This window comes from Nesoenas mayeri (assembly GCF_963082525.1).
Source record: "Nesoenas mayeri genome assembly, chromosome: 3".
Lineage (NCBI taxonomy): Eukaryota > Metazoa > Chordata > Aves > Columbiformes > Columbidae > Nesoenas > Nesoenas mayeri.
In genome coordinates this window covers 104190717-104204063 of record NC_137544.1, presented here as the reverse complement: position 1 = coordinate 104204063, position 13347 = coordinate 104190717, and the positions used below count along the sequence as shown (strand labels likewise).

Genomic DNA, 13347 nt, shown 5'->3' with positions numbered 1-13347 from the left:
CTCAAGTGAACAAGAAACTTTGCACCTTCATTCAAGGCAACAGTTAAGTGGCCCCACTGCTCCTCAAAAGCCACATTTTGTTCTGAAGCTTTGATAATCTTTACATCCTTGGCACAGCTTTGTAATAACCAGACAAGCTCTAAAATTGTTCCTGTCTCATAGGTACATTTCTGAACGAAAAGCCAGCAAAAATAGCCTGCGTGAAATCACACTACCTGTAGCCCAGTTTACAAGCAGCACTGGCATATGGAGACTAAAATGCCTGATCCTCTCTCGCCTATATCTAGCAGCACTTCTTGGGGGGAAAGTGCCGTGTGGAAGAGAAAATAGCTGGAAAGATGCCTTAAAATCCCATTAAGTTGCACCTTTCTTCCTTGTGAGTGTTGAAGGGCATGACAAAAAACAAATCTTTTTTGTTGCAGATGTACCTGTCAAGGAGCAGCACATCTGGCTACGCGGGAGCAGCTGTCAGCCTCCAGCTGCAATACAAAACCAAAAACTGCCTTTCCTCAGCATACTGCAGACGTGCTGTACTGAGGTACCACATCCAGAGAGAAAAGAGTGGACACTTAAATAATAAAGAGGCACTGAGTGAAAACAGGAATCGGGTTCAAAGCAAAGAAGCGGTCCCTCTTGCAGGTGGCAGCTCAGTGAGGAATTCCTTGGCTGGGTGCTGTAGACAGCAAGTGTTCACACACGTCAAGGGGAAAACAGAGAAGTTTCTGGAAAAGAAAACTACTGATGGTTTTATGCATGTTCCCACAATTAGGGACAGGAGACCAGATGAGGGGCATCTTTGATCAGACCACAGATATCGCAGACTATGTAGGAAGAGACTGTAAGTACCAACCACTCCAGTCACAAGAACTGTCTGTTTCTAGCAACAGTTAAAGCAGCTTGATCTAATACAAATTGTGTATCACAGCAGTATTTCATGCTTTAAGTTGATTCTCATTGTCTGTTTTATGTATAATTCTGTATTTTAGAACAACTTGAACCAAATGAATTTGCACAAACAGCTATATTTTTCATTACTTTATGTAACAGATTTTTCATTCACACACTTTCCATACACAGCTACTAAAAGTACATGCATATACTGACTGCTTGTAAATGCAAGTCTATTTTTGTCTTGATAAGTAGAACGCTTTCTAATTTAAACCCTAAAAAGGTGTTATGCAGAACCTCAATGACTCTCACAAACCAACCTTTATTTGCCTCTGTTGAGATGTCTCTTTTCCATGTTCTAGCCTAACTACAAACAAATGTTATCCAACAGCAAGTTGAACAATACACCTTAGACAACTACTGTTGGAACATTTAAATGCAGACCACTGCAATAGCTTAATCCCTGACAACAAGCTACGGCCCAGCTTCACCAGCAGCACTGCTGGCCCCAGCACACACCCACTGACACAACCTCTGCTACCGAACACAGCATGGGTTAGCATGGCATCCTTGGCATGACTTTATTCCTATAATCTCATGTGATAAACACATTTTCCCATTAATCTCTCAATGCTGACAGTTTTAAATATAGGTAAAGTGTTCTAGAGCTACAACTTAAAATACTAAACTTCAAGAATACAAACTCACACCTGCATGCTTTCAAAATGTCTGTGTGAGAATTATATTAGATAGATATTGAAGTGTTCTTTCTTTGTAGACAGAGCTCACAGATCATGACCAGCTCAGAAGTTCCAGTTAAACTGTAACTTCACTCCAGCCTCTGCTTACATTACAAAGCCATCAAAAAATGCAAGAGAATTACCACCACTCAAGCATGAAGAGCAGACCTGTAGTATGTTTGACTCAAGCATTACCATCCACACAGCAAACAAAAAATTCCCCCGCCCCCCAGCCTCCACATACAAAAGCTTTATGACAAATCGCTTAGACTAGATCCTTTTTTTCTAGTGAAGCATTACTAAAACTTTGCTGAATTAATTAATGTAATTGCATCACATAGAAAAGAATCATTATATAGGACAAAGATTTTGTGTATGCTCTGTTGCTTTTCAAGGCTGTGGTGGTTGTGTGCCATCTCAATTGTTATACTTTCTAGAACACTTTTTTTTTTTTCTGGTAAAACATTATGGATTTTGTTGGTAGAATCAATAATTCTCTCAATACTAAAACCGCATTTTATTGAAAACTTCTAAAAGGAGACAATCCTCACAACTAAAGCAAGACTCTGGCACAAAATGTGCTCGGAATCTTTTACAAAATAATTACAATCCAAAAAACAAAAAGCCTACATAAATTAGTACAAGTATCATAAAGTATAAAAGCTACAAGACAGGAAAATGATAGTTCTTGCAATGTAAAAAAATGCTTCATGAGCTGTACCCTCCTCTCACACCTTTCACGATGTAACTTTCGTTCGGGAGATTATTTCATTCACAAAACTGTTGTTCTTTGCCAACACATCGCTTCTCAACTCTTTCAGCTTCATTTTGATGTCTTCTTCTGACATATCTGTCAGAGGCAATGCTTTCACTTGACAAAGAAATTCCTGAATTATCTTTTCTCCTTCCTGAAACAGAGGGAGGAGAAGGAAAACAGAAAGGATGTTTAGATTGCAAGCAGGATTTTTCTGAACTCTGTCAAAGATACAAAGTATTATTTAGCATCAGAAACTTTTTGCAGGCAAAACCCACTGTTATTTTTGTCCTTGTTCTCAATACCAGAATGATCTAGTTATACTGGGATCAGGAGTTCCTCCCCTTTTCAACCCATAAGAAAAGAGCATCATTTGATAAGCAGAAACACAATATTTAACACTGAGAGCTCCTATATGTGTTCCACATTTAATTCCAGCATGCGCCCATATTCGGTGAGGATTGCTAACTATAATAGCATCAGAGTGGCCATAGTACCCAAACTAGTTACTTTTTTTTGAGAAACTGTAAATGAAAACCAACATTTCAATATGCAAAAGGAAAGAACAAATTGTAACCAAGCAACTGGAGAGTGGCCGTCACCAAGGAGAGCAGATGATAATTAAGCTTTATGCATATGCTTTTACACAAACAGGCAAAGTGGAACTTCTAAACAATCTGAATTGAACAGCAAGAACAAACACTTCAATGAATAATATTCGGGATCCCTGTATTAGAAACAACTCACCCAGAATACAGAATTTTGTCTAAGTCCTCTCCATTTTGAATTTTAGGACACTACTACAAAGCTTTCTTAGTTTTATCATGTATGACTAATGCAGTATGTTTTCAGTGTATAAGTCTCCAGTGGACCTGGAAAAGTAATAGCATGCATTTCCCTCTAAACATGATGTTAACAAAAGCAGACAAATTGTCTGGGTGAGCTATGCCATTCTATTGCCTAGAGAGCTTATGAAATATCATGTATTACTGAAATATCCAAGAATAAAACACGATACTGTATTTGTCAGAAGTGTTTGCCATGTCAATTTAATTTACATCAACTTAAGACCACACAGCCAGATCCAACTAATCTGAAAAATACTTTGTCATGACATCTAGCAAGCTGGCAAAAGAAAGGTAATGGTGCAGCAACTGAGGTGGTTGGAGGGGGAACCTCCTGGCACTAAGAGGTATGACAAACGGAGACAGGTCATCAACAACATCAGATCCACTTACTGATCCAGGAACAAATACAGTAGACTTCTGAAACTGAAAACAAAGTCACATATAACAGCCTCTGTCTAGAGCAAAGGCTTTTTAAACATATAAAATGCTTTGGATGTGGACTAACACTTCAAGGCTTCCATATACTGGAATATTACCAATATTGCCACTGAGGTATAGGTGGAGACAAATGAGTTACAGGGCTGCAGAGTTTCAAGCCAACTGCTGGGACACAAAACTAAGATTATGAGCAGATGCATATGTGTGCAGTAAGGAGGACCTGTCTACTGGCAAAAAACAATACAAGTTGTAAGGCAGCAGGTTGCTTTCTCAGGAGGCTCCAACAGAAGTCACTGGAAGGACTCCTAATGTAGCAACAAGACAACATGGGCTATGCTGCATAAGCTTCCTGCAAGCCATTGTTCTCCTTTACATCACCCGGCAATGAAGTTTCTTTTAAGAGAAAGTGAAGGGAGAAGAGAAAAAACAGTTCGCTCAGATGGCTTTACACAACTGTATTATGCCATGTAAACATAATCAGGTCCATGCTGAGATGTGGGTTTCCTGAACTTGTGCTTGAAGCCTGTACAAAGCCAAGAGCATTTTACTTCAGTTGAGAAGAGAGAACCAAGCTAAAATTCTCATATGTGAAATGGGAAGAGCTTCACGAGACCTGTAAATCAGACATCCTAAGTCTAAATTGTTGTGTCCTTCAATATGATCAGCTTGTGAGATGTGTTAGCACTGATGGGACATGGTAGGGCACAAATGAGAAAGCTGTGCACTCAGCTTTTCCCTGATGGGAACAGATCTGAACATGTTCATGTTGAGCTTCAAGAAATCAGCACTAATGAGCCCTCATAGTAAGGGGGAGCAAAACCAGATGCAACCCACATGCAGAGCCAAGAATAACCTAAACAACAACTAAAACAAAACCTGCAATTTAAATCCAAAGAAACATCGCATAGAAACTGAGTAGCCAACAAAAGTGATGAACACAAAATACTGGCTTGGTTCATGCATAAAGAAAACCCCACAGGACAGCCAGAGACATAGTCCCTTGTATGACTGCAGTTGCATGCCAATTACAGTAACTGCTGACCATTGGTCTTCAAGAAAAAATATAGTTTCATTCTCATGACTGTTTTGAAATAAAATTCTTTTCTATGTTAACTTAAAATGAATCTAAACCAAACCCCACTATCCTTGAACATCTCTTCCACCCCTAATGGACACACTTTATTATGGAAAAATGAGATTATAAATGTTAACTATCCCCAAGCTTTTGGGGAATCTGAATCATTAAACTGTCTTCCTTGGGTTATTCCAGCTAAAAAAATTTAAAAAGCATTCCTGATAGCAAACCTCTCTTTCTCTGTAGAATTTCTTGGCTGGTGGCTCTCCGTCAGATTCCTTGGACTTGCCAATGTTTTGAAATTCCTCCAGCTCCAGTGCTTTCTCTCTTGCACTTTCTATCACATGTTTTGGGAAAGCCGCCAACTCTGCTACGTGTATTCCAAAACTCTGGTCACAAACACCTAGATGCAGAGAAAAAAAAAAAAAAAAACCAGCAAAGAATTTAAGAGATAATATGGCTACACAGAGATCACAGAATCACAGAATCAACTGGGCTGGAAAAGACCTCAGAGATCATCGAGTCTAACCCCTGGTCCATCTCCAGTTCATTTACTAGATCATGGCACTAAGTGTCATGTCCAATCTCAGTTTAAAAACCTCCAGGGACGGCGAGTCCACCACCTCCCTGGGCAGCCGTTCCAATGCCTGATCACTCTCTCTGTAAAGAATTTCTTTCTAATATCCAGCCTAAATTTCCCCTGGCAGAGTTTAAGCCCATGCCCCCTTGTCCTATTGCTGACTGCCTGGGAGAAGAAACCAATCCCCACCTGGCTATAACTTCCCTTCAGGTAGTTATAGAGAGATGATATGAGCAAACTTGTAACTCTTCTTTGTTCTGAAGAATTAAGCATGTGAGTTCATTTGGTTCTCCCAGCATTTTCTGATTTACCTTCTGGAGTATACACAATAACACAGACTAAAGAATATGCTCTTATTTAATTACGCTCCCTTACAGCAGTAATTGCAGAGCTCCAGAAGTGCTTCAAGAAGAAAGAAAAACTCCTCAGGCAGAAAGAATTTCCCTCTAGTATGTGAATGAAATTGAATAATGGTTTTTATTAAAGTTCTTCAGCACAGTCTGTAGAATATGGTAATTCATGTAATTTATTTTTTAATATCTCTCTTGCATTTTTCTGTATTTATATGAACATAAATATGTGTGTATATAAATATAAATATTAAAAAGGTTGCATTTTCAATCACCGTTCTCCCCCTTTACATCAGTACCATGTAACTCTTCAGTCTCCAGGAGTTGTCTTTAATCATATCAAAAGCTTTCAACTTTAACTTTACACTTACTTCAATTAATACACTGTTTATAACATTTGGTTGAGAAAGAAAAGTTCTCAAAATTCCTCAAAATATGTAAATTATACACAGTTACATAAAATAATTTTCACTTCAATATCAAAAACCCTGTGATAGAATCTGTCAACTCCATTTGTTTACATTACCATAATTCCGATTGGCCACCCACAAATACTACTACATCCTTTTAATTCTGGTCTCCAGCAAGGAGTTATGAATAAATGAATTACACATGTAAAATGATACTTAACTAATTACCCATGAAATACTGAATAACGGAAGCATAGGTAAATGAAAAAGCTTCAAATCTTTTTCTGTTTTACTAATTTTGTAATATCTCGGGTTTATTAAAGGAGTTTAATATTTTTTAAGCAGAAATTTGTCTTCTTGATTTTAAATTTAAAAAAAGCACACCTTCCCAGACACAAAGCTAACTCAGGTCTCTGCTCAGTACTTTCTGTGCCTCCTAGCAATTCTGTCGCACTCTTGAAGCATGAAGACAGGGATTAAAATAATGTTTCAAACTTCCTCGTCATGCATTTCAGATTTAATTACACATTTCAAATGACATGAAACCTGTTGTTTCAAAACACAGCTGTATCCGAGCTGCCTACACTCACATCCTGGCCTCAAGAACATAGCCCTTCCAAAAGGGAAAGAGCACAACACTAAATGTAAAAACTTACACAAAAGATATCAAATTTGAGACCAAGTATTTTAGGATGAAGATTTCATAATGTTGTATCTCTCATCTGACAGAGGCTTAAGTAGATAGAAACAAACTATTGTGCCTCTATGCTCAATAGCACTTCCAAGAAAATGGATTAAACGACACTACATATACGAAGACAAGATGTGTATGACCAAAGATGGCAAAAAATTGATTGAAGAACAATAGGAAACTGGGCTTCCAGAGTTATATTCAGGACTAGAATGAGTAAGTTAATACAGGTTAAAAAAAAGTGGGGTGGGGGTCTGAAGGAAGATAATTCACACAACCATCTGGTGAATATTAGGGGTTTTTATCATAAGACTTGCTATTCCAAAGGATTTAGAAGGTAGAAGGTTTAGAATCGGTGTATGTTTCCTCCCCTCCCAGCATAAGTACTCAAAAGTACTTAAAATAAGGCACCTAAATAAGGATGTTTGAAGATACTATACATTGCCAGCTCTCTCTGCATTGAAAACACTCATAGTTTCAATGTACACTTGCAGTAATTTATGACTATACTTGTCTTCAGTTCCCATGCCACATCAAGTCACGTTTCAAATATCGATTTGAGCAAGGCCTTCAGAGGGTTGTGGACCTTCACTTGGTGGAAGGAGCTCAGCATGTGCTGGAGAACACGGGGAAAAAGGGAACTAGGAAAGAAGCCCAGGTGCCACCTCTCCACAGGAACAGGCTGGGGACCAGGGTCACAGCACTTTGGGGACTGATACTCAGACACAAAGCCTAGGGATTGCCTGGAAAAGTGCATGAACAGAGAGAACAGAGGCCATTTCTAAGGAATAAAGACCTCAAAAGACAAGGACAGAGAGTTAAAAGAAAGAAGACTGTGACAGCCAGAGATATCCTAACTGGCTTTAAGCAGACTCTCAGTAACGGCAGAGAAGAGCAGTTCTGGTCGTGCTTTGATTCCCCCCGCTCAGAGCAGTCTCCTAGCTTCACAGAAAAGTACCCGAAGCCTAATTGCAAGACTACATCCACAGGGGAATACAAAATTAGAAGTGGTTATACAAGCAAAGGGCAAGAAATGAAGTAATTTCACAGATTTAAAACCAGAATAAATGATTAAGAAATGGTCAATTAGTAACGTCATAAGAGTAAAACTAGCATGGTACCACTTGAGTGAGGCTCAGATTAGGATATAATAAAAACACATTTACCTATTATCTAAAGTCACTTAATAGTATGGTGATAGCCTGTGAAGATTATAAAAAATACCTTTAAAAGTATAATGGTAAAGTGTAATAATTGGACAGCATATTAGAATCATTTCAGAACAACATATGCCAGAAGTAATGAAGTGAAAAGTCCTAAATTGGCTAAAGAAATCAAGAAATACTAGAGAGAGTTCTAGGCTAACGTATACTGAATATGCACTGATCCTGAGAAGCAGAGTTATTATGATGAATTAGCCAAGCAAAAGCAAGTATTTGGTATTATGTCAACATGACAAAACAGCTTTTAAAATGAGGAATGAAGTTCAGCAATTGTACCTGTAAGATTAAATCCTAAATGAAAAAGAACACCAGCCTTCAGGACTTTACATACAAGACTAGCTCCTTAGCCTTAACAAGGGTGGCTGACAGTTATTGTTTTAGTAAAGATAATAGCCTAACTCCTCAAACAGTTATTCTTCATTTGAGAAAACAACACCCCACAAGGTAAGTTGTTGATCGGATCCAGTATCGCCAGAGTGTTCTACAGTAACCATGTTCTACCCACCTGAGGGTCACCTAACTCATTCCTCCGTTGTGGAACTCAGAAAATTAAGAGGTATTTCTAAGTGAAAACATAGTATAACAGTACTCTGCCCACATGTAAAATCAGAATCTCAGCCCAAAGGTTGGCAACCAGACTGAAATGCTCTTATGGGAAAACCAAAAATCACTGTAGAGTTTACAACTAAATTAGACTGCCATAAATTACCACACCCTGCAAGCCACTGTTACACAGCACTGCTTTACTTATCAGAAACACAGGCTCCTGCTGAAAGGAGCAAGAACAAATTACTTGGGACACAGAGAAGCTGGAGAAACCGCTTACTGTGGTTAACAGATGAAATTTTGAAATTTATGCCCAATTAAAAATTGTCTAATTTAATACCAAAAGGAATAACTGGATCTACTAAAGGATTTAATTAAAATACATCTGACTCACCTTACACTAACAAAACAGGCTACTGGTTTTACTATTATGCCATTTGCTAACAACTAAACATATGATGCTTCCTATATCAATCTACTGCATAAATTGGAGAAAACCTTTCTTAAGTGACTAAGTCTTATTACAATAGACATTATTAAAAAGTGTCAGCACATTAAAGTTGCTCTCATTTATTTTAAAAGAACAATTTAAGCAACGTAAGTCTTTTCTATCAGCAGGTTAAAATGGCTGATTTAGGAAAACAGAAAATAACATTTTCGAACCCTTCCCTCCAGTCTTTAAAAAAACAAAATGGGATCAACCTCAAAAGCCTTGATTGAGTGGCAGAAATAACCCAGAAGTCTTAACAAATAATCATCAACATCATCACCAATTGTGTTCACACACAGAGCTCCTGCCATACACAGTCTCTATGGACAGAGAAGAACACGTCTATTGTAAACCCTAAGCCTGGAGTACAACATCAATTTTTTTTATGACATGGTTTTGGTTCCCCCCCCCCCCAAATTAAGATTTCTTCCTCTCTCAAGGCAAAACGAAGTTTCCTCTATTCACCATTTACAGAATCTTACCTTCCTTGACACGATAAAGCATCGTCAGTGTGTCATCACTGGTCAGAGCAGTAACATGTAGGTTATTTACGGTTGGCACTTGGTCAGCAAGAGCTGTCAGTTCATGAAAATGTGTAGCGAACATACAGAAAGCACAGATTTTGCTAGCAATGTATTCTGAAATAGCCCATGCTAAGCCAAAGCCATCATAGGTAGAAGTTCCTCTTCCCAGCTCATCGATGATTATCAGGGAGTTTTCAGATGCTGTCCTGAAAACACAAGAGTATTTTATAAACACTTGAGAACAGCATGAAGGCTGGATATTGGAGTACCACAAGTTATGTTGTAGAAGCAAAGCATAAAAGAAGCAAAAGATCTTTCCTATTTACATAACGACAAATGAATAAAGTGCATATACAGATCTTTCTGAATTAGTTTCTCTGTCCCACCTAGACTTTGGCCTCCTGGTAGCAGCTCTCTATGACCACTGAAATCAACAGAAGGCTACTTCAAGAACTCACGAGCCTGCTAAAAAGGACTTAAGATCCTCCACTGAGATTCTACCGTAGAGGAAATCTTAAATCCTTCTTTCTTCGAGCACCTCCTTTCCCATCAACCCCAACCAACCAAACCAAATAAGCACAGGACTTACCTAAGGATTGAAGCCGTTTCTAACATTTCAGCCATGAAAGTAGAGACACCTTTCAGCTGACTGTCTCCAGCCCCAACGCGAGCCAGGATACAATCCACAATGGTGACTTCTGCAGACTCGCATGGCACAAAACACCCAATTTGGGCCATAAGAACAATCACACCTGTCTGTCGGATGTATGTTGACTTCCCCCCCATGTTAGGGCCTGGAGAAGAAATTTTGCAAATGAATTAGAACGAACAGTCATCTTTTCAAATTCAACAGTTCTTTTAAAGAACAGGCTCTAGATTAAAACAAAGAATGTTTAAACTTGCTTTGTTTACTCTCTTGCGAGGAAAGAGCAGCACACTTGTCTAACAGGTGCAACAAGTAGCTCCACTACTACTAAGGCTTGCTCATATGTCTTACTGAAAGTTGTTTTTTCAAAATAAAAGTGATTGGAGAGCATTAGGGGCTTCGTAAGTTGTAGGAGTTTTCAGAAGTATAAGCAGGCATCTAAAACACATGGTCATATCTAAAACTAATAAGCTTTAAATTAAAAGTCATCAGTATTACTGCTTAAGAATGAAAATAATTTTTCACCTCCAACACCAATTACAATTTGTCTGTAAAAATGAAATATCTTAGTTACAGACTGGGTACAAACTAATGGGTGATTTAAATTACAATCTAAAGGGATTCTGAGTCAGCAAAATCAGATATTAAAAAGCTAATTTTAACCGAAGTATTTTCCAGAAAACTGTTCATTACAACCAATTTTATACTTTAGCTAACCAGAAAAACAGGCATATTACCATGCATTTATTCTGATTTTTAGTTTTTACTGATTTATTTATTATGTTAGAAGTGTTCATTAATCATTCTCTAATTTCAGATCTTTGCTACTCAGAATGTATGTCAAGGACATCTGGATGGAAATTAAACTTCAATTAAATATATGAACACTAAAAATGTTTTCCTGTGTCATAAAATTATCTTAATTACACCAGAGAATAAGGAAAAAATGGTACAGTCATTAAAGCATGTTTTGCATTTGAAATCAACTTTAATACTAAACAAAGAAAACATTAACAGAGAAGCTGCTTAAAATCTTCCCGCAGACGGTGCCTACATGGCTACAGTACAACTGATGCCTGGTGGAATTTTCCAAATCACTTAAGCAGGTATAGGTTGCTGGGCTCCTGAGGTATCCTGGCTTATGGAGATACAGACACTAGGGCAAGGAAGACATATATTAAGGACGGACTGATTTCTTATTTCCTACTGTCCTAGCATTCTCTCTCTTCTTCCCAAATGACTGTTTCTAAATTAGTAATCACTTTCTCCAAACACTGCATTTTAACTACAATTGTAACCACTGATTCCATGACTGTTAGTTTGGAAGATGAAAAATAAGTCTGCATGTGCATAAGCACATAGAATATCCACTATCAAAGGAAACATTTCACAAGAACATTGTGGACATTTTCTTTTTTTAACGTAATACATAACGATCGCTTATAAATACCCTCCCTTCTTTTCCAGAGCTAAATTTTATCCCTCATACAAAAACATGAACAACTTACTAGGCTGATCACACTTTGTTGATTAGAGAAGTCATTTTGATAGAGTTTATTGGGTTGTTCATTTGTTTACTCTTTTTTTTTTTTTTTAAAGACATCATTAACTGGAAATACTTGAGACATTTAAAACTTATTATAAACAACAAATGAAAAAGAGAACGGAAACATCACCAGTAATAATGTGGAACATCTGCTTGCCCTTCTCAAATGTAACATCATTGGGGATGAAGGCCACCTCATCCTGCACTTCGACGCAAGGATGCCTGGCACCTTTCAGCACAATCCTTCCTTGTCCCTTGTCCAGAATGACAGGACGGACGTATGGCACTGGTGCTCCATTTGACACGTGAGCAAAACTGACAATTGCATCTAACTGAGCTATCACATCATTCATTGTCTGCATTGGTTCTGCATAACCTGTTTTTTATTAGAGACATAAAAATTCAACACAGTTAGAAATTTTTTTTGGTTTTGCTGAAAAGACATCTTAAAGCCTTTATTGAGTCCATAAAATTAATTCATCTGCATTAGAAGTCAATTTTTATTTGAGACAGCAGTCACCTTCTTTGAAAGTCTAAGATGTAATCCTAAAGTTTCCCTGCTTTTGGACTACAAAGGGAATTTCTTCAGACCAGGAACAGGAAGAGGTGAGGCCATGCTGATTGTTTTGCCTTAGCACGAGACACAGAGAAACAGCTTATCTTAGTACAGGAAGGCAAATGCTCACAATGGCAAGTGCTGGAAATCCAGTATGTTTCCTTCCTCAGTGACATGCTCTATCTTGACGCTCGTGCAAGCAAAGAGAACAGAGACACAGCACCGACAATTCAGACACAGCAAGCACTGGTGTTCATGTGAATGCTAGGATGGAGAGGTCTCTAAGTGCCTGTGACACCAGCACCCCCAGGACCAGTTTTTAAGTTTTGTTGTTTGTTTCAGTGAAAGGGATGAGGGACAGGAGTTTACAGAGGCAAACCATCTAACAACTGCAGATGGAGGCATGTGTCAGGAGAGGTGAGGAGCAACCTGCACGGAGAGTCCTACCTCTGCAAAGTACATTTACTCTTCTAACATCACCTCTTGAACTGGCTAGGTGTAGATAATTAACAGGACTCAAAGTCACTTTCATTCATTAATTACACACATAATCCAGTCTTCTTGATTAAATTGTCCCCACTTGGGGAAGAAAAATGCTTTTTAAATACACTTGTTAAGTCTATGACTGCACACCAGAGAAGCTTTAAGCAGCAGCAAAAGACTTCATTAAACATACTAGGTATTTATAGATGACATATTCAAGCTAATCCCGCTATATAATAGCCAATTAGCTTTCCACATAAATACACAAACCTTCATATGCTACACACAAAGAACACCACTTGAAAATTACCTACATTAAAAAAAAAAAATATATATGTAACAAGCTGATTTTGCAATATACTGGCAAATTCTTTATCATGACAACAGGTCATAGCTTATGAAGACTTCCACCGTAACTTATTACATACACAAATATATTAATATATCAGCTTCAAAGTGTTTATCTTCAATCTATTTACCCTTAGCTTAAGAATCATTGGTGCTTTCACTTTCCACTTCCCTCTTTCAAAGAACTAAGACTGTCCTGCTGGAACTAGTG

The 13347-nt window shown here is 38.0% G+C and overlaps 1 protein-coding gene across 2 annotated transcripts in view; it reads right to left on the bottom strand.

Moving 5' to 3' along the window:
* Window positions 1-2132: 2132 nt before the first annotated feature.
* Window positions 2133-13347, bottom strand: part of MSH2 (mutS homolog 2) — a 52070-nt gene continuing 40855 nt past the window's right edge. For both annotated transcript variants that reach the window (XM_080341247.1, XM_080341248.1), the window contains 5 exons: window positions 11880-12125; window positions 10147-10351; window positions 9516-9763; window positions 4974-5146; window positions 2133-2536 (listed from right to left, as the gene is read on the bottom strand). In XM_080341247.1, the coding sequence (XP_080197373.1) occupies window positions 2366-2536; window positions 4974-5146; window positions 9516-9763; window positions 10147-10351; window positions 11880-12125 (1043 nt within the window). In that variant the 3' untranslated portion in view covers window positions 2133-2365. The remainder of the gene's footprint in view (window positions 2537-4973; window positions 5147-9515; window positions 9764-10146; window positions 10352-11879; window positions 12126-13347) is intronic.